Raw genomic sequence first — 25,910 nt, 5'->3', positions numbered from 1 at the left:
AAAGGCAAGACACCCCATTTCCTCAGAGCGTCGTACGCTTGCGTGCATGTTTGTAAGTAGAATTTCTGATACAATAAAACTTTGAGAGCGCCATTTCATAAAGTATTATCTAGAAATTTTTCATTCCATTAAATCTCTTCCTGAAAGGTTTAGGGGAGGAGAGGATGATGCAAGACCATGGTACTTTGTATGGCAAATTAAGCAACAGCAACAAAAAAATCCTTGAATAAACAAGAAAGCGAGCAGCTTTCAACATGCCTTTCTTACCTTCGTACCTGTATCTCTCTTTCCCCTCAGTTCTAAACTAGTCACATCTTGACTTTGGACACCTACTTATGTTTATTGATAAGCTTTTTATTTCTTTTTATTTCTTAGCTTTTTATTTCTGCTGTCCTCCCAAACGGGCTGTTTCCAGAAATTCCATGGCTGGTGACATGACTGCGCAGTGTTACCTGCTTTTATCCGTGGGGTCGTCTCGTTACCCCCACCCGTTTCAGGCTTTGCAGTGGCGGTACCGACCCCATGGTCTCCCAGCTGCCAGGGAGGGAGCAGAGTTGGGGAACGACAGTGAAAGCTGTTAGCAGTGTGTGAAAGTGGAAAAAAAAAAAGTGCTTTAAATTGTCAGATCTGTTCAGCTTTGTGCTGAACTTCTGGCTTAATCATTATCTTGCACTGATACCGTAGTCACTAACTTGAAAATATCTTGTTTGAGTTTGTAAATCACGTAATAAAACAGTTCTATGTGACGGCACTGCCCGAGTACCCCGTCCAACAATGGGAGCGGGGTGTAGGTTTTGTCCTAACCTGCCCAGGCGGAATAGGAAGCGTTTTGGTGTCAGCGTAAAACATTCCTTGGCAGAGCTGTTGCTGTTGTTTTCCCAAGGAAGGGTTAAAATCAGTAAGTACACGTGACATACGCAAACTATGAATCATTCCAATAGATCTGTGCAACTCCTGCCTGCTTAGGCAGCAAGCAGATGCTGTTCCCTTGGTTGCCATGGTAACCCTGCCTGTACTATAATAAAGCCCAGCCCAGATCCTTCCTTAGGCAGACCTCTGCGGCTGTTTCACCTAGCTCATTGTTTCCTCTCCGGAGAAGAGGCAAGGCAGGGACAGAGAGGAGGGAGTAGGATACCAGAGGCAGAGGCAGCGGCAGCTTTCGCCTGCCCGTAACCTCTTGCGCCTTGTTCGGGGAGCGTTCAGAGCACGGCAGACCTTGCTGTGGGAGCCTGAGACGGGCTTGCAAACAGCTGTGATATCCAGCAGCTTCTTCAGAGTGCGTCTCCAGATTGTATAAGGAGAGGAGCTGGCGTGTGCAGCGGCTTTCATAGGCGTGGGGAAAGTCTCTACGCTGGCTACTGGTACAGCGTCTTACCATTCCCAGCTACGTTCCTCTGTTACGAAGCCCCCCTCGAAGCAGAGGAGCTGATGTCATTCAGAAGATCTTTTGGCAGGCTCTGAGCAGCCAGCAAGTCCGGTCTTGAAGGCAGCAGGCTTGACACGGTTCCCCTTCAGCTTCACTGTGCCTTGCTAGCTTGTGATCTGCGTTTCTGGAAGCGAAAATCTTGAGAATGGTTCTGAAGACAGGAGGACTGATGAGGAGGGGATTCTGCTGATGCTGATACCTTCCTGCAGAGTTTTTTGGGAAGAAAATAATTTGGATTTATTGTTCAGAAGATCTAATATTTTTGTTGCTAAATGGATTGTATAGAAGCATCAGAACTTTCTTTAATGTACTGTTACCTGAAAAGCTGCCGAGCCAGAAGAATACAATTTTTTTTATCCTTCTGATATTTACAGCAAAACAAAAACTTGGCTTAAAAAGGGAGGAGTTGCTCTTCTGGCTCTGAAATGAGACAGTAAGAGACTGATTCTGTGCTTGTAAATGGACTAATTTCAAGGGACTGTGTCAGGATTTAAACCTTGATTTCTCTCTTTAACATGGCTGAATTAAGCATATTTTGATGGAACTCTGGAAATCTGATTGTAAGTAGGAAAAGTCTTTTATTTTTTTCCTACTTGACAAATACCAATCTCCAACCTCACATATTTTTTGTTATTTAAATATAGAAAATATGCTGATGGTGATAGTGTAGTGCTATTTACATGAGCTGAAAGTATTTTATAAGTGGAATCTTTTTTGCCAAATAAAATCGGGGTTGTTAAGGAGAATATATTTTACAATCATTGCTACTGAATATTGATTTCTCATCTCTGCTGGAAAAATGGATTACCTTGGAGACAAACTGACAGTGGCACAAACTCACATGACCCAGTGGATGGGTACAGTGCGGAGATCCTTACAGGAAGCACTAAATTTAGTCACTACTGCGGTTGCTCATGAACGGACTAGCGGGGAAGGTGGAAGCAGGACTCCCTTCAAGCGAACCTCCTCCTTCAGGCACTTTGCATCCCGGAGCAGAGAGTCCTTCCGAAGGTTTTCAGTGCGAAGTCAGCAGAGGTTTTCCTCTTTGAGGAAGAGGCAGACCAGTTCAGAGCCACCTGAGCTTGTAAGCTATACACCTTTATGAGACTCTCAAGATAGATAATACAATGCAAAAAACTTGGTTTTGTTGCAGCATTTTATCTAATAACAAAACCTATATCATGTCTGCTTTTCAATTTAAAAATAGCTCTCAAAACTCTTCCAGGTAGCGGTGTTGGTCTGTCTGCTTCCAGCTGGTTTCCTTCTGCAGCACAGGTGGATATTTTCCTTTCCCAGGAAACGGAGTTAATCAAGGTTTTGGGAATGGGGAAAAATGTTGTTGATCTTTTCTAAAGCAACACAGTAGGATAGGACAAATATTTGTCTAAAATTAGAAAGTTAGTCTGAAACAGCACTCATGTTGGTCATTTCAAACACCACAGGTCAGCGTGACTTTTAATGTACATCAATACTTGTAATTTTTCGGTAAAATATGCCTGAAGCTAAGTTTGTAAAGAGTTAAGCGCTGTCACTCTGCAGTCAGCGGTAAATGATCATTATTCTCTTACTTTGTTGAAAAAGAGGTGTGTTTTCTCAGTATAGTTTCTACTTTGTCATGAAGTAGAAGTTATATGACCAGCATGACTTGCGAGGGCTGTAGTGGCATGGAAGTTCATGGCAGCAAAGGAAAGGTGAAGAGCTTTGGTTCACCCCAACTGGGTGCCATGCAGAGCCCCCCACCCCTCCCTTTTCCATTAAATACCTCTCCTAGTCTCTGGGTTATTTTCAGGAAGGACAGTCTGTATTAAATGGCATGGCAAAGCAGCGGAGGAAACGCAGGTTGTGTAGAGAGCAGCCCCTTCCGAGCGGAGGGGCTGCGGGCTCTTGCAGCTGGGCTGGGGTCCGCCATGCTCCTTGCTGCCATTATTCAGCACCCCCTGTTTCTAGTTCCAGCAAATACTGCAAAGCAGCAATGTTTTTAGGTTATAGTGTGTTGAAAGATAAATGAATCCAGTTTCTTCTGTTTTATTTCATGGAGAGGAGCCTAAACTGGTGATTTGAGTTATACCTGAACCTGGTAATTTAAGACTGGTGTTTGAACTGCGTGAAGTGGGTGTTCTGTGGCTGAGTTGAGTGGAATCAGGACCAAAGCCTTGATACCAGTATGTGGGTAAATCCTGGACAGCTTGCGCTCTGAAGTGACTAAAATGTTTTTTGTTTTGTTTTTAAACCAAGTAGTTATTCATTGTAAGTGTAAATACATAAAGTTCTGATGTGGCCTCACAGAGTTTTGTCACAATGATTGAAGGTAAAGTTGCATTCCTTGGGCAGGTGTGGCGTTAGTGTATGGACTATTTCCAGTACTTTTTATCAGTTATGGTCTATAGCATTTTTGTCCTAGCTTGCTATTCATTTCCTGTTTGGCTGTACTGGAAAAGAAAATATTGTCAAGTGAGCACAAAAGAGTGAAGAGGAAAATATTTGGTAACTGTTGTTACAGTGTTATCATGGTGAAGTTCTTTCATCTGAAGTTCTTTTTTAAGCTGATATTTTAGATTTATTAGAATCATCTGAATAAAAAAACTTGTTTAAAAGAAGTGAAGACTGCAAAATTGAAATGTGGAACCTGCAGAGGGCAACGGTACTACTTTCCTTACGCTGCACTGCTTACAGAGCAGAAATCGTGAGACACAGGATGACCTTTTCACTTAATTCACTGGTGACAGCCACGGAGCTGCTGTTCCTCTGTTTCAGCAGTAATTTTGCATCTGCTTGCCTTTACGCATGAATTTGGTTTAACTTGTGCCTAACTCCTGTGCTCAAACTTAAGATCTTGGCACTTGTGAGAGTTCGTAGTTTGTGCCATTGCATCTTCTGCAGAACAACTTGTGAACACAGACCTTGAGGTATTATTTTTTTTTATCTGGCTGGAACAGGGTCCAGGTTTTACTTAGTCCTTGGAACTACCGACGTTTTTCTACAAAAACCTATGGAATTAGTATAAAGCATGTAATTCATCATAAACTGACTTGTTTGTTGTTTTAGGGATGTACTCTAGAGTAGTCACTCAGTGCTGATACTTCAGCAATGCGGTTTTTAAACAAGGAGCAGCAGGGCTCGCTGGCTTGTGTGCCAGCTGCCGCCGCAAGCCCAACACAGCGAGGGCCAGTGGCATTCAGCTCCCGTCTCTGCTGTCACTGGTGGCCGCTGGCTGAGAACTTAGCATTGAACGAGACCAAGAAACCTGTCAAAACTCAAGTCAAACAGCACAGTTTAAGATAGTGTGAGTAAACTTGCTGCTGAGGTTGAAGATAGCGGAGGTGTGAGTACATTCCGCTGCATCGATGGAGCTGTCCATTTGTCCCCTCTTATGACTTTAGTGGACTTTCGGATTAAATAACCAAGGGAAATAATAGGTTACAGTTTGTATGGATCTCCTGTCACTGCTTCAGATATCTTCTAGAGGAATTAAGAGTATTGTATTTAAAGCATTCATCTATTTATTTGGATATCTGTGACTTAAGAAATGCTTAGGCTCAAAAATTGTCTTGTTTTCTGTTTACTTCTGTACTTAAGTTGCAATCCTATGTTTGTAGCAGCTATTATGGCAATGGGCTGATGCTGCGTGTGCTGTCTGCTGGATCCCACAGTGGGAAAACTCAGGGCTGTTCCATGGGTCTGACATAGGTGCAGTTCCCAATCTTTTTAAACGTGGGGAAGCTGGCAGGTTGGCACCTTATTAATAACATACTGCAACATATTTTAGCTGGTAACTAATGCAAGCTATGTATCTGGGAAAGGGCTCATAGATATTGCATTTTTTTTCTGGGCTGTGAGAGAGATTTTTATCCAATACAGAGAAGCTTTAGGATTGGAGTGAAAGGGATCTGGAGTAATTGGTTATTTCCTTGCTGGGGGTCCTAAAAGTAGGAATCTGGCTGCAAGAGAGAGGAAATAATTTTCTTTGCAAACGCTTCTCTTTAACAGCTCAGGGATTACATATTTACTTTGTTTTTCTGTTCATACCTTGTCACATTTTCCTCTTCGATGTCTGGCAGGGCTGACTTCCTGACCCAACTCTGTCTCTGACGCTCGGTGTTCCTCTGGCGCCGCAGAGAGGAGGTTCTGCAGCAGATTCCTCGGGAAGGCAGGCTGGGTGGATAGACCTTATTTAAAATGTAATCCTCTAGTTTTTGTATGGGAACCAGTCTTTATACACAGGACATTGTGAATTTAATTTTAGCCTTATAAAATCTCTCCTAACATCCACTTTTTCTTTTTCTTTTTTTTTTAATTTAAATCGATACGCCTTAAATTACACCTAGATAAAGAAATGTCTAACACAGGGCAATCTGATTCTGAATCTAGAGAAAGTACAGCCATGTTTTTAAGAATTGCTTAAAAGCTAGGACAATCAAGGGATAAAATGAGTCTGAGAGCTAAAACTAATTTATCTTGTGGTTCTCAAACCAACAGTTGATCAGTCAGAATTTACTATATGCAGATCTGCAAATCACAAATGGGAGTGCAGGAATAATTTTTATTTTAAATAGCTTCTCTGGTATATTCAACAGCGGACTGTTTGGAAAAATATTTTTTTAATTATTATTTTTCCCTGTAGTACTCCTATTAATTTCTTCATTGAAATGGAATATTCTGTCATTTGTCCTGCCTTCATTCATAGCACAACCCCCCGAGCATGCTGTTTTTCTCATCAGTTGCTATTTTCCAGGAAGCTTTTCCTTCCTCTCTTTAGCCTTGTGGTAGTCTGTTCATGTAGCTGTATCTTCAAAGCTAGCCGTCTGTCCTTTTTGTTTCCACTGAAACTGACTTTAATTGGTCTGAGAATATTTTCTACAAGTAGATGTAATATAGTGTTCTCATATTTAATTTAAGGAAAAAAGGTGTCACCAGGGGCTGAAGAAACTTGTTGGCTGCTGCACCCAAGAATGCCTGGGCGCTGCTGTTGCAGGTCACATGTACTGAAAACCGTCCGCACATAATGACACAGGACCAGTTTTAATTGCATCATTATTCTGGCATGTTAATATCAGATCTGGGAATCTGTAGCTGAGCTTGCAGAAGTTTTTACTTTACAGTGAAACCTTTTAAATGGAAGTTGATTTTTCCCCCAGACATTTTTATTGAGACTTTTTTCCATTTTTCGTCTCATGTCGTCAGCTCGGTGTCTTTGTTGTAATAGGAGCAGAGATACTTTCATTAAAATTGCCTCTGTTTTAGTCATGGTAATATCAGCCATGTTTCTATTATAGTATGATATCTGGTTTCACAGCCAACACCATTAGTTCTAGATCTCTGAGTTTGCCATACAGTAAAAACAGGGTAGTTGTTTAATACCCTCAGTTCCTTAGCTATCCCCTTACACTGCTAAAAAAGTGTGGCAGTTTGTTTCTTTGTAAGAAGTTTAACTACTTCCAGACTGCTAGCATGAACAACAAGGCTGTGGAAAACCTCAGAGGTATTTCAGTTTTTTTGGGAGATGATTTTGAAATAGAACAGAAACAATGAATTCTGTGTCTGCTTGCGCTGTAAGCAGTCGATGTGTTTTACGTGAGTTGTTCTGATACGCGCTAAAAATCACACCGAAGTGCATTTAATTGTGTTTTGCTTTCTGCTGTACTGGTCAGTTCCTGAAAATGGTCTTTTCATTTCAGCTTGATCTGACAACATCAGTTATTTTGTTTGGATTCAGTTTTAATGTAGTTCCAAAAGAAAGATGGAAATTGAGTGTTTTGTTTGACTGCACGAGTCCCAGATGTGCTGGGAGGGAGCTTAGTCCTTCCGAGGGTTTTTGTTGCATCCTGCAGCCCTTCCACTATCATCCTCTCTACTAGAGGTTGAAATTCCCATCTTGTTTTTTTTAATCTTCATAGATGTTTCTTTTTAAGTCAATATAAGCTTGTGCAGTCAGCTTGTTTCTTGGAAAAGTTGGTGGGCTATCACTTTTTCCATCTGAGCAGGATCCCTCTCTGGCACTGAAGAGCAGGTGAGGGACGAAGAGGAGCACTGTTAAAACCTGGTTTGGACTATACATGTGCCATTCACCTGCACGTCGCCTGGGATTCTATCTCTGCTTTTAAAAGAGCATTGATCTGTACTATCTGTTTTGGTTTTACCCAAGGTCTGTCTGCAAATGTTTGTCCTTTACGGTGAACATCCATCAACAAACTGTAAACAGAAGTTAATACAAGTTGACATTTTTATTCTGAGGTTGGCTATTTTGATACAGACCCTACAACAAATAGTTGCTGAACTATTTTGCCCTAATATTCACCAAAAGTGCAATGAATTGCTCTCAAAAATTTTTTTGTTTTGTTTTGTACCATCAGTGAATGAGATTTCATCTTTAAATTTCTGGTGAGCTGTTATGGTAGTGCGAAGCATGTTTGCAAAAAGCGCGCTTTTAAAAATGAGTCGTTTGTCTTGTTTCAGAGTGAGGGGAACAAGTAAAGCTGTTCAGTTTAATTAATGAAGATACAGGGGCCAATACTGAAACAGTTCATGTTTTTTCATTCTTAATAACTTCTCTGTGGTTTAACAGGCCATGAACATAGCTGGCAGCATAAATCTGGGCCATAAAACTGTAGTGATGGGTATTTAGTAGACTTCCTTTGTTGTTCCCTTGTTATTTTGACAGGAATAATCACTTAGATGACTTCATTCTGTGATTTTACTTAGGCTGGCTGCAAGGAGTTGATTTTTACCATGTTCTTAGAGCATAAAAAAAGAGCATACATATATTTAGAGCTGGTCATTTTGTGCTCATTCACCTTGTTTTTTTTTTTTTGCTTGCTTTTAAAAGCTCTAAGTGATAGCAGTTAGCTTTCAGAGGGAAATAAATTGCATTAACCAAAAACATCACTGAACACAGCTCTTAACACTGGCAATCCATTTTTATCGAAATTTTGTAACATTGTGATAATTTCAGGAAATACTAGTGGTGTTTCATTGGTCTGTATGTGTGTATTTTGACTGCTCTCTTCTAAAACATCTTCTAAGTTGTCTGAGATTTTTGTTTAAACGAGAAGTGCACAGTTTCCAAAGTCTGCATGTTTGTTAGTCACTTGTTGTCAAGAAATCCTATCACTTTTCTGTACATCTTTAAATCTAGACTTTAAACTAAAGAGCCCTTTTTCCCAGGAATGTTTGTTTGAAGTTTAACTTGTGTCTTATGTGGGAAAATGTTAACTGTGCAGAAGAGCTGCGAAGTAAAGTATTTCAAGTAGGAGGTGTTGATTTCGAGCATGTAGCTTTTCAAAATAAGCAAATATATTCACTTCCTAGCATAACAGTATAAAATTGTCTTGTTCTGGCTTGTGTCTCTTGCAACGTTGAAGATGAGGGATCCTGTTCAACTCCTAGTGCCAACTTCTATTAATGCTGATGGGAGTTGCATATGCCCTCTGGGAGAGAGTGAATTCCTCAGTCTCTGAGGTAGGACAGCTCTATTCTGCTCCAAATCTTCCTGATGGACAGACTGGTGTGCCTCTGGCTCTGATCCTGCTGGGTTTGGTTTCTTGGGGTTTAATTTCTTTTTAGCTTGACTGCCTAAGGCTGAAAAGAAAATGTAATATGTGGATATAGGAGGGATTTTAAAGATGTTCCCAACTATTTCCTCTGCTCTGCTTTGGTTTTCTACTTTCCCACTTCTCAGAGGAAGTACTGTCATGGCTCACTCAGCCCTAGCAAGGTATATATTTAGAATTTGGTTCTCGTCTGCTTTTTGCACATCAAGTCAACCTCTGCTCTGTCTTCAGCCTTGCACATGATATGTGCGTGGTGAGTGCTCAAAGCAAGTCATAGCAGCTCTATTTTCAGGGTATAAAAAAATGACACACTCTAAAACGTCTTTGAAATCCTGAATGGAGCGAGGAGGTTAACTTCACTGAGAGTCACTGCAAAAGCAGCGAGTAGATTTTGTTGCACAATGGTAACCAGGATCTCTCGGCTGGACCTGGCTCCCAGGAGGCACAGCATAGCTGGGGGTTATGAGTGAAACTCTACATTAATGTAGAAGAAGTGGTTAGCTAAAGATCCGCAAGCAGGGGAAGTAATTTTGTATGTCAAAAGGTGTGGAAAATGCCAGGGTTTGGGGAGCTGTGAGAGTGTTCAGGTTCAAGTTTAGGCTGGAAAGGTGTTTCTGGGAGCATGCTGTTAGAATTGGAGTAAATCATTGAACTTGCTGGCAGTGATTTCCTCTGGCTCCTTTGTCGCTGTTTGCAGTGAACGTTTTGTGCTGGTGGGGCAAGGAGTCAGCTCTGCACTAACCTGCTTGTCGAATCATTTGTAGCATTTAGGTCCGTTGCACAGTTTGGGTATTTTGATTACGGTGAAAGTATTTTTACTGTAGCATAAGGCATGTATATGTTTCAAAGGGATATATGTTAAATACAATGGATTTAGTTTTGTTTTGATTCAATTCAAATACAGTACTAAAGCAAAGAATTTAGCTTCTAAGATTAAGGCTGGCTTTCCTATCAGCAAGGCTGTAGGACTAGTGATAAGGCCTGTCATGGGTGAAGTATAAAGCTTTTTAAAGGAGAGCAGCTGAGCTAACAGCGTACGTGGGATATCGCAGCTTGGGATGTTCTCTGCCCTCTCCACCCCGTTACTCTTGGGTGCCAGCTGTTCGCAACTTACTCTTGGCATTTGCTCCCTCGGGTTAGGGGCTGGAAGGGACGCTTGCCCTTCCCCTTATTTCTGTAGAGACGGGTCTGCTTTTCTGCAATTTTTGCCATGCCTTTCTGGGGGGAAGGGGTTGGGATTCAGGCCCGTGTATCAAGCTGGGAAGCTCTGAAAAGGTGGAGAATTAAACCAGTCACCCTCTAAAAACAACCCATGTTTCGTAAGGTAAATGCTGTCAGCTTTTAACATCAGGGATATAATTGGTTATTGCTTATCATATCCTGGTGGAAGAGTTAGAGAAAACACATATGGCTGAGACAGCCCTAGGTTGCATAGCAACAGTGAGGATGTAGTGCCTGATACCATTTATGAGAATGTTTTATACCATGGGACTCGGTACGAACTCCACTGCACATGGAAAAATGAAACATTTTACGACTGAAGGGTTTTTGAGTAGGGCAGCATGGATCCTTAGGATGTAACAGTGCTAAAGAAGCTGTGTGTGAGAACTTTCAAGTGCTTTTGGACACAGGCTGGGGCAGTTGGGGCACGATTTTGTTTCCCCGTGCGTGTGCTCATGCACCCCTGCAGTGGCAACTGCTGCAGTTTGCCATGTTAAACCGGCTTGTCCTCTCCAGCCTCATCCCGGGAGGGCAGTGGGGCCGGTGGGATGTTCCTCTTGAACGGACACCAAGGCTGCTTACTGCAGTCTCCTTACCTGCTGGCAGCGGTGGAGATGGCCTATATAGTAATGTAAAGACCTTGAGGTTATGAGATCGATGAATTCAATTACTTTTGTCACTGCTCTTAGGCTTGGTCTCCAGCGTTTGTAAAGTGCTTCCTTGGTTTGAAGATATTTATTGTGCTGAATAGGGTATTGGGTAGGGCTGGGGAAGTCATCCCCGCATATCGATGCCCGTGGGTGGAGCTTGCACTGGAGGTCTCTTAACTTTCCTCATCAGTGAGGTCAGAAAGAAAATGTACAATTCCTGGAACTGTTTATCTGTCACTGCAGTGTGGAGGGTGGGGTGGGAGGCAGAAGGTGCTGCCTTCTGCCTGGGACATTACACTAAGGCAGCTACTTCTTTCAATTTATTTAAACACTGAGTTGGTAAATCTTCTCGCCTGATTGCCAGGAACTACCTGGAGCGTTGGTCTTGAACCATGACTTACTCCTTGTGGGCAGCACTAATTCGCTGGATAGTAAGTATATATGGAAATCCTAGCATGCTGATTCCACGAAGTTAAGACTTTCCACTTGCTGTATTGGCATTTAGACACTTAGGAAGTAAAAATAATATGGGTTGTGAAATGTTGTATAGTTTCTAACGCCCTCTTTTTGTGGTGGCTTTTGTTGGTTGGTTGGTTTTGATATGATCTTATGTTCCTGATAATTCTGGTAGTGGTCCAAAATATATAGTTTACCTTTTAGTAATAATCCTTAGAATCATCAGAATAGTTGTAGAATAATTCAGGTTAGAAAGGACCTCTGGAGGTCATCTAGCCCAGCATCCTGTTCAAAGCAGAGTCAACTATGAAATAATAGAATAAAATTTTAATAGAATAAGGTGTATTGTCATCTTCCTGGCATATTGCGGGGGAACAATTGGGATGGTTTTCTGGATTTGTAAGGACTTGTAAACTCTCCTTAAGTGCAGTGTCACACTTAAGGGGCAGGAGAGTTCTGAATATAGGCAATTTGACCAAACTTCTGACTTCTTTTAATTAAAAAAAAAGGAGAGTGGGGGGGAAAAAAAAAGCTTTTCAAGAAATTAGCAAAAATTTTTCTCTTTGAGTTTTGTATTAACAAGGCAGATGGTCAAAACTTCATTCCATTGTGCAATTACCTATTCATATTCAATTTTATGCCAGTAGATTTTAACTTCTAATTTTTGCACTTCAGGCTGTGGGGTGTCATTTTGGCTGTCTGATGTCTGGGTCTCTTTTGCAAACAAAGATATTTTTGAAACTGTCTGTGCAGATTGTGACTCATGAGATCTCTTTCAACTGGTATTCCTCATATGCCAGGTCTTTATTTCACATCAGTGCAAAAGAGTTTTTCACATAAATGTATGCATTCATTCTTACTTACGGTTAATTTTTGTGCTGGTAGGACCAATATTGTGTGTGCATCATTGTCAGGAACTGGAAATTGCAGGAGTAATCAGCCCTGGACTGTTGCCAAACCCAGCTTAATTCCAAGGGAGTACTGAAAGAGGCATAATCATAATGTGTCATTTTAGAAGAACAACTAGAGGCAAATCAGTATACAACTTGGCTGTTTGATTTCATATGAAAATAAAGGTTTTTTTTCCTGGCTACTGGTGTAAGAATTATGAAGTTAAAGATCAAAGCGTGAAGAATTACAGCATTTGAATACTGGATCGAGAGTAGTATTTATTTTACTGGGGAGATTTTTCTGTGATTATAAATAAAGCCAAATTAGGAATTTTCTTATCTTGTGCATTGACACCAGACCTCTCTTTTTATTGCCTTTTCCTTTGAAATGTCTGGTTTTACTGCATCATGACTATTCTGTTTATCAAGAAAATGGCTGTATCTGGCTTAGCTTCACATGTTATACACCTCTTCTTTCAACTTTGGTTTCTTCTTCCAAGGGATGGATAAAGAAAGAGAATGGATCACAGATATTAGCACAAGTTTGTTGAGTTAATAATGGGTAGCTGTCTCTTACAGGGAAAAAAGCTTTCTGTTCAGAGCAGATCTGTTCTTAAGAGCAACAAAAGTCAGATGTGTCAGTTCTTTGTCTTGCAGGATCTCTTGTTCTGTGGAGCTTATACATTAAAAAAAAAAAGGAAAATACTATTTTCATCTATCTGAAGAAGTGAGCTCTAAATTAGGATTTAGGCTAGGGAACAAAGTATGAAGCAGAAACTGGTCATGCTTGGGAGTGGCACATGTCGGAAAGTATTTCCTTCTTTCTCCCAGCATTTGGGTAAAACCTGGCTTTAGTGCACCTTATTGTGCCACTGGATGCGTTGCAAGCCCTACTAGGCAATAGGTAGGGTGCTTCGATCTGTCTTCTATGGTTTTATGTAAATTAACGTGATATAGGACACTGTGTGCTGTGTGACATAATGGGCTTGTGGCAGACCTAAAAATTGTCTCTCTAGTACATTCAGTAAGTCTTACATTATTTTCCCAATCTGTCATATGTTTTAAAGCTTTCAATTTGTAATCCCAGTTTGTTCTTCATTCATGCTCTTTGTAACACCAAGTTGTTCCAAGTAAAATGTTAGTGCCAGAAAATGCAAATATATCTGTATCATCTAATTTGAGTTGCTTGTGTCTAAAAGCATCTCAGCCGTAAAACACAATGGTACGTATGTATAGTTCTCAGAGAATTTGTGTAATTTTGACTAGTATGTAAAAACCCAAAAGTTTAATAGCAACTATTAAGTGCTATCCAGAGAGTATGAAGGCTGAAAGAGGATGGAAGTAGAGAAAATTATACTTCTTTTTTTTTTTTTTGAACTAGCCTCTACTGTTTTTTAAAAATAAGCTTATAGTTACTGAGAGTAAACATTTTGAAAACAAAGGGAATGGATTTTTCCTAGGCATCTCCAAGGTCCTGATGCCCAGTGCTTCTGTATTACCAGATTGTCTTGAGTCTTTCTGGAGTGCGGTGAAGATGATACAAAAGAGATCTTCAAAAGAAAAGCTAAAACTCATCGTTCTTGTGCTTGCTAATACAGAATCATAGAATCGTATAGGTTGGAAAAGACCTTTAAGATCGAGTCCAACTGTAAACCTAACACTACCAAGCCCACCACTACACCATGTCCCTGAGCACCTCATCCAAACATCTTTTAAATACCTCCAGGGATGGCGACTCAACCACTTCCCTGGGCAGCCTGTTCCAATGCTTGACAACCCTTTCGGTGAAGTAAAATTTCCTAATATCCAGTCTAAATAATAACGTACTGGAAAGAAGAATCTTTATGGTTTGTTGTCGCTTTCCTTCTTTGACACACGCCATCTCCTCCAAGCTGCACAGGCTATAAATTGCTTTTCTGCGTCACCCTCGGTCCCCCCAGCTGACACCTCCTCCACAAGCTGGAGAGAGCATCGGCTCCTCTTACCTCTCCCTATTTTAGCCGTAGTTGGTACCTTTTTTCTCTCAGCTAGCTGACCAGGTTATCATACCTCATTAAATTCTCTGCAGTTCTTCTCAGCTGGTAGAAGCCAGAGTCTTTAAATAGTTTAGGCCTAAGGAGCAATTTGTAGACTTGAAAGAATTTTTATTTTTTTCCAACTAATCATTTGGCTTCCTGAAAAGTATGGGTGGAAAGGGATCACCAGGGGAAGACACACAGTCATCTTCTGAAATAAGTAGCTTCCTCCTATAAGAAGCTAATATTAGCAAATAGCTATAAGAAGCTATTTGCTAATAAGAAGCAAAGTGCAATAACATTACTCGATATTACAAAGTAATCTCTTAGAATTTGGAGCGTCTTTTTCCTTACATTTAGACTTTTCAGTTTGTTTTATTGAATTTAAGTTCACAATGTCTGCTGAAGTAGTGATGTTATTTCTTTTTCAGGCTTGTTTTGCTTTTAGCACGGAGAATCGCTGTCTGAGTGTTAATTGTGTCATTTGGGTTATAAAACCGCATCTCAAAGTTCAAATATATATAACATCAAGTAAAATGTTGCCCAAAACTGAGGCATATGTGCTGATCAGTTTGTCTGCAATGTAAAATTTTATGAAGAATTACTGAGCTTTCAGATGAGCGATATATTTGCAGATACATTTCTTTCCTGTTGCTGCCGAAATGGTATTATCTGGGTTGTGCATGTTTTCTCCTTGCAACCATCACATTCATGATAAAGCTGCAGTTTTTATAAACAATGTTTCCTAAGTGCATTATGCGAAGTTGCTTTTCTGCTGCTCCCATTCCTCTTTCTAAGCTTTTTAGACTATGTTTCTAGCTAGAAACAATGTGAGTAATTGCAAGTAATACAGTATATGCTGTGCATGGAGATAATGTGCTGTAGTTGTAGCAAGTGGAAAATACTGGCTTCCAACAAAAAGGGTAACATGCTTGTGTCTGTTGGGACGTCTAGTGTTTGTGGCAGCAAGCGTTACCCAGGGGTACCAGGCAAGGGCTGCGAGGGCGAGTGTGCTGCCACCGAGACTGCCAGATGCTGCAGTTACAGCTCTGAATATAGATGCAACTTTTTCTGTGCAGACAGTGGCAAAAGTTGATAAATACTCTGTTCATGTTGTTTACAAGAATGCAGTGGCTTGTAATGTGAGATTGGGATTCAAAAAAATTCATAACAGGCATCAAGTTGAAAAAAACAACCCTGAACTAGCATGGGCAGTAGCGTGGAAAGCGAGAATAATGATTTTCATTTGTTAGTGCCTTTCCTAGAAGTGAATTGACTTGCCAGAGGTTATGTGGCCACCAAGTGACAGCAGAAATCTGGGCCCAGGAGTGTTAGCTTAGCCCCCGGTGCAAAGCATGAAATCGTGAAGCTACAGAGGGAATTTGTGGAAACCAAAACATACGCTCAAGCCAAGTAGGAGGAAATGCCCTGTGGTTTCTAAGAAATAAAAGACTATTTCCCCTACCGCTCACCTAGCTATTAGAAGTGTATGCCTTGCTTGTGGTTGAAAGCTTGTACCTGGAATGGACTGAAAAATGTAAGAATTCAGCTTAACGCTGGATATACATGTATATGTCTATATATAAAGGGTAAGATTACTACCAATGAATTACTAGGCTGTGGGAGCATCTGAAAGATGAAACACAGAAAACTTCTGTTTCTTTTAACTCACAAACTGAGCCCCTGTTTTACTTGAGTATTACAAACTGAGAATTTTACTTTGGTAATGGTGCATTGTAATAGTTGGAATAAATGGTGGAGCCTTTTGTTGCTTATTTCACTCAGCATTAAAATAGACCACTTTGTCAGCAGCAAAGAGTATGATGGAACTGGAGAATGGCAATGGCTGACAGTAGGGTTGGGGAAATAAGCAACTTGTTACAAAAGATGCAAGCATTGTAGGACTTCTTCAGTAGCCAAGTATCAGTATTGGTGAATTATCCTTAATGTCGATATTTTTATAGTCTTAAGGCAGCATTCTGTAGGTTTACAAAATTAAGGACGCAAGAAAACATGCAATCTCTTTTTTTTCCCTGATCATATTAAGGAATCCCATTTCACTGAATATGGTTGTTACTTTGTGTGTGCTGCCTGAAGTGAAATAGATGTGTTGGTATTTTCCACCAGTGTGTTCTGCTAGGTGGGTTTGAGGGGGTGGGTGGGTGTTATGGGTTGTTTTTTTTTTCCTTTTTTTTTTTTTTTAAGGGAGAAAAAGCTTAGGACAGGTGGAAAACAGTGTAATCTGCTGTCAGATGAGATCTTCATAAGCAAAGTTGATACGGCACTGAAAGCCATACTTGTATTTATTCAGGATAATGAATGCGAAAGGGGCCAACATTTAATTATCTACGCACAATGTATTATTTCAGTAACTATCTAACTTCAGTGCGTAACCCAATACAACTGCAAAACAAAAGGTGCAACAGTGCTATATTCTGGAGCATATTAACATTGGTCTGCTGCAAATCTAGGGTGCCAGCAGCAGCAGCTGACCCACTTCTCTGCCCTGAAAGGGCAGGGTCCTTAGATGCACTGTTTCCCTCTTATGAAAGTAGCAGATCTATGAAATAAAAATACTTAGGAAATGAGAGGTCAGAGTAGAACACGGAAAAAACACTGTGGTCTGTCTTTCTACGTTGTATGTTGTGTTTGAACTTTACATTAGCACACATCAATTTGTCAAAGGCTTTCTAGTGTCTGGCACTATGCTTTATTTATTTATGCTTTTTATTTTGAGTGTCTTCCAAAGAAAGAGCTGGGGAAAAAAAGGTCCTTTTATTAAACCCAGGAAAAGAGCAGTAGAGTTGATGTTTCCCTTGTATGCTTGGGGAGATTAAATGTAGTCCCCAGCAGAATTCTTTGTGTTTGCACAGGTGCTTCTAAAAATTTTGTGCAACCTGAGATAAGAATAATGTTAAATCAATATGGAGTTACTAAAACCAGGGAGTCAGTTCTGGCCTCTAGAACCAGTTATTTGCCCAGGAGAACAGTGCTCATTTTATAGAGAATCGTTGTTCTGAGTTCGTAGCCATTTTCCATGTTTAGGTTTATTCCCAGTTTTATGTTGATGAAGTTTAATCGGTAGATTCAAAAACACCATTGCAAATAAAATCTGTTAATCATTCAGCCAAAGGCTAGAGGAATGCTAAAATATTGCAATTGTTCTGTTGCAGGATCAGCTGAAGCAGTGCTTCTCCAGACAGGCCCCGGGAGTGAAGGACACAGACACGCTCGTGCAGGAGCCCGACAGCCAGTATGGTACCTGGAATGAGCAGCGGCATAGTGGGGACAGGTAAGGGTGAGCAAGGTCCTCTCTGCTGTGCATGTAAGCTTTTCCCTAGCTGAGTAATGAGAAGAAGCTGTTGGTTTGGGTGTGTGTGCGCGCATGTATGTACATGTATGGCTTTTTAAAGTTGCATGCTCAGTTTCAGTGACTGTACAGTTTCTTTAGTCTATAGGTGAAGAAATAGTTCTCAAATATCTGCAAATTGCAATAAGGTTTGCAATTTAAACTCCATCCTCCAGTGAGAATGCAGTACCACCACTTTTATAAGCAATGACAAAACCAGCTTGGCCTGGAATAGATTTAACAAGTCCACTAGCACGCAAAACACAAGTTAGATGTTATTTTTTAGTGCTAAAATGGTAGAAAGAATATATGGGGAAAAACAAGTTTTCTCAATAAATACACCAAATGGCTTTGACTAGATTAACAAAGGTAGTAAAACCTTTTTTATGCTTTGTATTTATGTGTTTGTAATTATAATTAGAAATGTACATTTTCACATTTAGAAAGTGGTTACCTGCTTGTGTGCTATGTGCCTCTGACAGGTAGAACTAGGGCTCTGGGAAGATTTTGCTAAAATTGTCTGATTTCCTCCCTCTCAGGTAGATAAGGAAGTGTCTGATTATGGTTAGACAGGGTACACTCACAGTTTTGGGCTTTGTTTTGGTTTTGATTTTTTTTTTTGTAAATTTGGTCTCCCATACCAATTAACATTGCCTTAGAAGCTGTGCTACTAGAGAGGCTGAATGGCAAAACCCGTTTGAAATGGGTGCTCTGAAGGCTAGGCACCTGCTCCGACAGCAGGACGACCTGCGGCGTGCCTCTTGATGTGTCCTGATAAACCTCGGGGTATGATGTCCACATCTCACCAGCTCTGCAGCATTTTAGTGTGGTGAAGTGGAGGGCGAAACGGAGTATCAGTTGAATGAAAGCTAGTATTACTGATGCTTTTCTGTTATTAAAACGATTTAATGACATAAACCTAGAGCATTGAAGTGTGAGGTTTTTTATAACTTACACCTGTTGTATAAATTATAGCTTGATCTACACTGAGCCAGTATCTTATCTGCTCAGTGTAGTATGAAAATAGCATTTTATCTGTTGGTTTTTTTTTTAATGCTATACTTGTTGAGATCTTATAGCAGACATTAATGTCAATTATGTTTGGTGTGTTCTACACTTGAGAACTGTGTGTTATAAATATTTTATTGCTTATCAAATCAGGGTAGCTTTCAGCTTGAAGTTCAGTGAGCTAAGTGACATGCCAACAGTGACATTCAAGTCTTCTGTAAAATTAACTTTGATTTCAGTATGTTATAGACATTTTCTGAAATCAGTTTCTTAACAAAGGTGCTTGTCTCAGCTCCAAAACAGACAGCATTTGAACGTTATTTCAAACCTGGAGAATTCTTCCTGGTTAGAAAAGCTCCACCTAAAAATTCTGGTGCATTAAGTATTGAACTCAATCCCCATGTCCTGGAATTTTATTTCCACTGTAAGAAATGTTTAGTTTTTTCTTTTTTTTTACAGTGTAATGATGACAGTATAGTGATTTTTCAGCATTTTGCCACTCCCTTACTCTGCTTTAGCTTGACTTATGGTTCACTGTGGGGGAGTTACTGGTGTATTAATTCAAGCACTTGGAGAGGAATGAGAGTAACGTACTTTTAAATATTAAATTAATAATGGAAATCTTCCTGGAATATACTGAAACTGCATTTTGTTTGCAGTTCATTTTTTATGAAGTAGAAGGCCTTCCACCAGGACAAGTGCAGTCGCTCTCCTCCTTGCCATGGGTGATTCCAGCATGTCTCTGCATTCGGCTGCCGCTGAGGCAGTCGTCTCGTCCTCTGCTCAGCCTAGAGGCAGGAACTTACAGGAGACTTGGATAATTCTGCTTTCCTGTTTTGCCTGGCTCACTTCCCTTAGACTTTATATCTTGCCAGCCGTACAGCCCGTGGTGTTGCATTCCTCACGCACCCCGATACGCCCTCGCAGCCGGCGTTTGGCCGTAAGCTGAACCACGGCTGAGAGCGCAGCGGAGGAACAGGCTCTGTGACTTGCTTACCTGCATCCTGGGAGGAAATGGGGAACACCATGGCGGGGGGGACAAAACAACATCACCAGCCTCCTGCTGCTGTGTGGGAGGAACTTCCAGTTTCTGGCATTTTCCAGTATTTCAGTTGTGAAGTGATTATTTTAGCCCCCTTAGGAGCGTTTCATTAAAGCATCTGTGAATGAACTCATTTTCTCTAAGAGAGGAAAACAATTTTAAAATAAAAAAACCATGACTACATGGCAGTGGGATAAACTGGTCCTTTCTCTAGGTAAGCTTCTAGGAAGGTGGAGGAAGGATCATTTTCAACTAGAGCTTAGTCACTGCTAGAGTAAGTATAAAGGGCTGCTCTTGGTGGTTGCAATGGGCTTTGGCAAATAATGTCTTAGAATGGAAGGAAATGGTTTAATTTGGAGATGTTAATTAGATTTTTCTTAGCTTACTTAAAAGATGCTTTTTTATTTTTTCTCAAGTGCTTTAGTAAGCTTTTCCAAGTTGACATCATAGCAAATTCTTACTTTTAGATCAGAACAGTCTTCATAAGTAAAAACAATTCTCTTTTACAGAAAAGGGACTGTGTTTTTTAGATGATGGATCTATAGAGCTCTGGCTTCATAAGGTTTTAGCTATTTGTTGCTTCAAATCCTTGAAGCTAGACTGCAACAAAGTTTTGGAAAAGAAAACCCACTATAGGGTATCAGCTACCTGTAAGAGATGGGAATCTGCAGTTACAGAATATAAAAGGGTGTTTTTAAATGGACATTATTTCTTGTGTGATGCCATAGGCAAGCAGTGAGAGCTGCCTTTTGATTTTGACTCCTCAGCGGTGTTACTGTAAAATGTAGGATTCCTTTACTTTTTGACTCCTAATTTCACGTGATAAAGCAAGACATTCTTTATGGCGTCTTAGCACTGTCTTGCTAAAACTAATTAAATTTAGTTGCAATTGAAAGTGAAGATTGATCTTGGTTTATTGCATATTTGTAATAACCATTCCGCTGATATTTGTGTGCGCTACATGAAGGATAAGTTTTCAGAGAAGCAAGTGTCTGTAAATGACACCTGTTGAACATTGTTGGTTGCTTACAGATATGCTCATAAAACTTGAAATCTTAGTGAAGTAATAGAAAAAGATGCATAATACATCTCAGGAATGAGAACTGAAAACATGTCTTAAATTTCAATATTTGACCATTATTCTGAAGGGAATTTCTCCCCTAATTTGCGGTTGAGATGGAGAGAATCCACTCTGCATAACAGTGTTTGTACTTGAGTCATCCTTGCCACGTTTGGTGATTAGCTGTGCCACGGTCTTTAGTGTGTAACGATGCTGTAATTGTGCAAGAACTCCGAAGGAGAATCATTAGAAAGGTTTGTGAATTAGTAGCCACCAACCAGTGTAAACTCATCTGTATTTCCATCACTGCTTACTCTCAAATATTTGAGTTTCAAGAACTGCACTGAGTTCTTCAAACTGAAGCCCTAGGATGTAGAAGGAAAGAGGTTTTCTGGAGATACACAAATCAGACAGGATCCTTTTAATACACATTTTAATTTCCATGAAAGGTGATAAGTCTGCAGATTGTCTTTCGTCTCTAACATTCTTCCATATTCTAGTGGATCTAAAGCCTACTGCTGCAGATACCAAATATCATTTGAAGCAAAAATACTAGATGAAAACTTCCCCCTGGAGCTCATTAGTACCACGTCTTAATTATCCTGGGGCCCACTGCTGAAGGAGGGAAGAGGCATTCACTCCAGTCATGTGCTGGAAACCCTCTGTGCAGTGTTTGCTGTGCCAGACTGGAAATTATATCATGTGCTGCAGCTTGATAGAAAGTTGTTATTCAACAGTAGACTCCTGAGTGTTTTCCTCCCAAGATTGCTATCGCTGTGGACTGTACCAAATAGTAAGGTCTATTGTTTAAAAAATGTGCATATATTCATACATACATGTTTAGATTTTTTTGGTTTTAGAACAATTTTCCTAGATATTTGCTCAAGAAAAGGTGCTTAGTAACAAAAGACTCTTGTTAAGCAGAGAAAAAGACCCCCGAACTCCTTAAATACTTTAGGTTTTGTTTTTTAAACTAGAAACTCCTAAAATTAGAAGTGAGAGTGCCCTATTTTTACTGACAGTAGAGTCTGTTTCCTACAATCTCCTGCTGCTTAAAGGAATACTCCAACCTACATGACAAAGGGAGTCACATAACTGTGTACAGCTTTCAGTCCTGACACTACAACTCATTCCATTAGTCCAGGCAAAGGGAAGATTTCTAGGAATACACTGGGAGCATCACAGCACTGGAGTGCAGGTCCTGCCACCCTCAGTGGCCCCCTGAGCACCCCAGAAAGCCTCCGCTCGTAGAGCCCTGCCTTTAGGGTGCCACCTGCTGCCCACCTCTCCCTTCTGCACCCTCTACCATCCATTGAAGATAAAAACCTCTGGCTGGCTGGACGGGCAATTCTCTCGGAAATATATCCTGAAATAAAAGAGAAGCTCTTTTGGAAAATGGTTGGTTCAGAGAACCAGTTCCGCAGTTGCGTGGGCATATCTCAGGTTAGTTTCCACGTTACAAATGAGCGTGGTGGGGGAGCACGGGGCGTTTGTCCCTACTGCCATCCCCAGTCCAGAGGCACTGGCTCAGCCTCTCTCCTGCAGAGCTTTCTGTAGTGATTTCCAGCCGCCTTCTTGCCCCTTTCCAGTCCCCTTCCCTGCCAGTTCACTCTTTGCATGCTTTGAAGTCACCCACTGTGAAGCCAGCAGACCTCCTGCCTGGCAAGAGTGAATGAGGAACTCGTGGCAGTTTTATCTGATTGTGTTGTTGCTTAAAAGCTGCTAAACTTCCCAGTAGCATCTGATCCACTTAAACTAGCAATGTCCTCTCTCTTCTTTCACATCTTGGCGATTATGGTTCACTGGGTTACTGTTGCTTGTGTTCCTTGTCTCTTATGGATCAAAACTAGAGGCAATAAGAGAAACAAAATCTAATACAGCTCAAGTGGGGGAGCTGTTGATTTCAGGATAGCACCAACAGAGACGCTTCTTTCTGTCAGGACACAAGGGATGCAATTTTTTAAAAATCCAATGTCTATTAGCGTTGCATCCCAAAATGTTTAAATCCTGTGCACTGCTGAAGATGCTTCAGTTTTCTTGGAGTCAAGTGAAATGGAAATTACTCACACCTGCTGCTTGGTATGCATGGGGCACAAACTGTGTTGCAGGAGCTGCCATGGTGGCTAGGGCCATTCCCAATAGACTCACATTTTCATCAGGTCCAGACGTGTACACAGCCTTGTTGTGATTTCAGAAAGAGTGTATACAACTTTTGTATCTACCATATATAAAAAAATATATATTAATATATTAATAATAGGTGAATATGAATTAAAATACATATAATATGAACATACTTTTGAGAGAGAGATATATATATATATTTTAAAAAGCACCCTCCTAGGGACAAGATGGGAACATGAACAACAGAGGTGTTTGTAAGGTGTGTTCTTGAAAGGGCTGCAAGTAGCTTGGAGTGTCCTGCAGGAATTCACTTGCAGTAAAAGAGTATTTATTGTTTTGTATTTATAAGCATTTATATGTATTTAAGATAGTTTTGGATGAGCAAGGAGAAGAATCTTTTAACAGTTACTCTTTGCCTGAGGCCTGCAAACAGGGTATTACCCTTCGCAATGTTTTCAAATGTATACAGTGCGAAAGTGTAAGGTCTGCTGCTTTTATATATCAAATGGTCAAATTGCTTAGGGCTCTTAGGCAACTTGCTATTTCCCTCGTCTTGTTTACGTGTATATGTTTGAAGGGGTCTTTGTGCTGGGGAGAAGAAACCCCAAGCAATAAAAGCATGTTACAATTAAATTACTACAATTTATCTGCATACTTGCATTATTCAAGACACTGTAAATCCACGTGGGTAAAAAGCTGTGATAATGGAAGTGATCCACACCCTTGCTGCTGGTACCTGCTGCCTCCAAAGATGCCTTTGTGACTTGTAGCCGTAGTTTCAGTTCTACCTTTATTTATCATCTGCTGAGTATGCGTGATCCAAACTATTCTTGCATGTATTTGTTTACCCTGAAGTCTCATAGATTTCATTTTCTTAATTTGCAGCTTTGTGCCTGAATCTCCTTCCTTGGAAAACGATGTCATTTCAACGAGAAAGCAACCTCCAAATAGCCACCCGTCTTCACTGTCCTCTCAAACGGAACCTGCCTCCCTGGTTGATCACCATGACTTCTCAAAAGACCAAAGGAGCACAAGTTTGGACCGTTCCAGCACTGACATGGATTCTACTGATGGGACCGATTTACCTCCTCCGGGAGACACCTACCCTGATGAAAAGACCACTGATTTCTCTTTCATTGATGTAAGTTACCATAAGGGGAAACCGAAGTTCTCCTTCTGTGTTAACTATATTGTTACCTGTGTTAATCACTGCAAAGCAGTATCTTCTGGAAACTTTTCACTCAATCTTCCTCTGCCTTTTCTTTATCACATCGAATTTTCCCAGCTGGCTTCCTGCCTGAAAAGTTTAAGATCAAAGCTACAAAGTTCTTCTAGTTTCTGTAATGCTTAGGTTCTGAGAGATTCCAAAAAGCTATTGGCCTCGGATAATGTCTGCCAGTGGCTTAATACAGTTGCTGTTTCTCTTTCTGCTCCTCAGTGAGCTGTAACATGGAGTTAAATGGCTCTGTGAACATTGGAAACAATTAAATAACATAAATAGCTAGTGGCTGCTGTGCTATGAGCCATGCAGATTTAAGGCTATAAAGCCATTTACTAATATTTTTCTTCTTTACAATTGGTCTCTTTCTGTAGTAGCTTACAATTGCATTTTAAAGGATTTTTTTCATACTAAGAATCTTGCAGCTAGTATAAGAACAGTAATTTCTGGCCATACACAGTTAGATGAGGTTTAGTGTTCTTTGAAAGCACTAACACAACTGTAGTTTTTCAGTATAGCATCTAGGAAATACTGCTTTTTCTTTAGTAAGACTCGGTGCACCTTTTTTTAATCATATAATATCTAATGACAGATATATTGGTAAGTGTAAGATTCCCAACTTACATGGATCATGCAGCTGCTAGAAAGGTCTCAGAAATACTGCCTTGCCTGTTGAAGTGCCATAACGCCTTCTGAATTGAGGAGTAGACTGCTCTGTCAAACGTATGAAGGATGTGAGCAGGTTTGTGCTGGAGGCAGTTTGGTCTGGTGCAGCAGAATTGACTGTTAAAATCACAGCTGCTTCCTGTGTAGGCTGTTCAAAGTGCCTCCAGCCGGCTCTGTTCTCCTCTGGTATTGCCATCTATGGGGAACTGCAGAAAGCTGTGTTTTGCCAAAGTAGGTGCTGCTCTCATCTTCCAGCCCACTCTGGTTCTGAAGCAGAGGCTGCGTTTGGTGGTCCATTGCTTTGAGATCCCTCACTGCATGTGCCTTGGCCTTGGTATCGGTTAATAAACCTTTGGCAGGATACCCAAGTGCAGTTTTTGCTCTGTAAAGGAAGCATTAGTAGCCCAGAACAGCGCAGATGGCATTTTGTCCCTGTCAGTGGTTCTGCAGGTAGTGGAGATGGTCCTGTAATGCGCTGTTCCCTGGACAGCTAAATGTGTCTCTTTAAAACATTAATAGCTTCAAGTACAGCTGGCAATATGCTGTTTTAATGAGTAGTTTATTCCTGACCTGAAATCTCTTGAAAAGAAATAAAAACACATCTGAAGAAGAGGAGCCTCAGTGATGTTTGCAGATTACAGGCAAGTCTCTAACAACAAATTGCTTTAAATAAATAAATAAATTACAGCTCCATCTTTTGCTCTGTAAATGTTATTCTCTTACCATCATGCACAGGGATGGATGTGTTTGAAATGACTGATCACAGAAATTCTCTGAATGCCATGACACTTAACTTGCAGTCTCCTTGTTGTTGGTGAGCGGCTTGAAATTTCTGTGGATGGCAACCTGTCAGAAGAATGAAATTACAGCACTCTACTACAAGAGAATTTTGTGTAGTTGCTCTTTTTAGATCCCAATCTTCTTATTGGCCTTCAGCTGTTACTAGCTAGCAAGGCCTGTATTCTTGAAACAGTCTAGGAACCAAAATCCTATTTATTGCAGTTGTTTTTTTATTAATTCAGTGAAAATAATTAATGCAGATCAGACATCCACACCCAAGAGGGATCAAAGAACCAGCATTGCACCCAGTTAGCCACAATGTAGCATATCTTAATCATAAATTCTCTTTAATATAGTTTTAAGTAACTACAAGAATAATAATCAGGCAAATGTATATAGTTTAATTAAACTGAATGGGTTAATGCATTAAAGTAGGTTGGGAAATCATTATGGAGGA

At 40.5% G+C, this 25,910-nt stretch overlaps 1 protein-coding gene across 4 annotated transcripts in view; it reads left to right on the top strand.

Moving 5' to 3' along the window:
- Nucleotides 1-25,910, top strand: part of KIAA1671 (KIAA1671 ortholog) — a 90,995-nt gene that overhangs the window by 56,844 nt on the left and 8,241 nt on the right. For 2 of the 4 annotated variants that reach the window (XM_072879628.1, XM_072879630.1), the window contains 2 exons: nt 17,379-17,497; nt 23,674-23,929. In XM_072879628.1, coding sequence (XP_072735729.1) covers nt 17,379-17,497; nt 23,674-23,929 — 375 coding nt within the window. Of the gene's footprint in view, nt 1-2,048; nt 2,511-11,109; nt 11,276-17,378; nt 17,498-23,673; nt 23,930-25,910 lie in introns of those variants that run through there. The other 2 variants (XM_072879629.1, XM_072879631.1) reach the window with 2 other exon arrangements.

The sequence above is a fragment of the Ciconia boyciana genome, chromosome 15, assembly GCF_034638445.1.
Source record: "Ciconia boyciana chromosome 15, ASM3463844v1, whole genome shotgun sequence".
Lineage (NCBI taxonomy): Eukaryota > Metazoa > Chordata > Aves > Ciconiiformes > Ciconiidae > Ciconia > Ciconia boyciana.
Note: the sequence above shows the minus strand (reverse complement) of the source record. Positions and strands in the feature narration are given on the sequence as shown.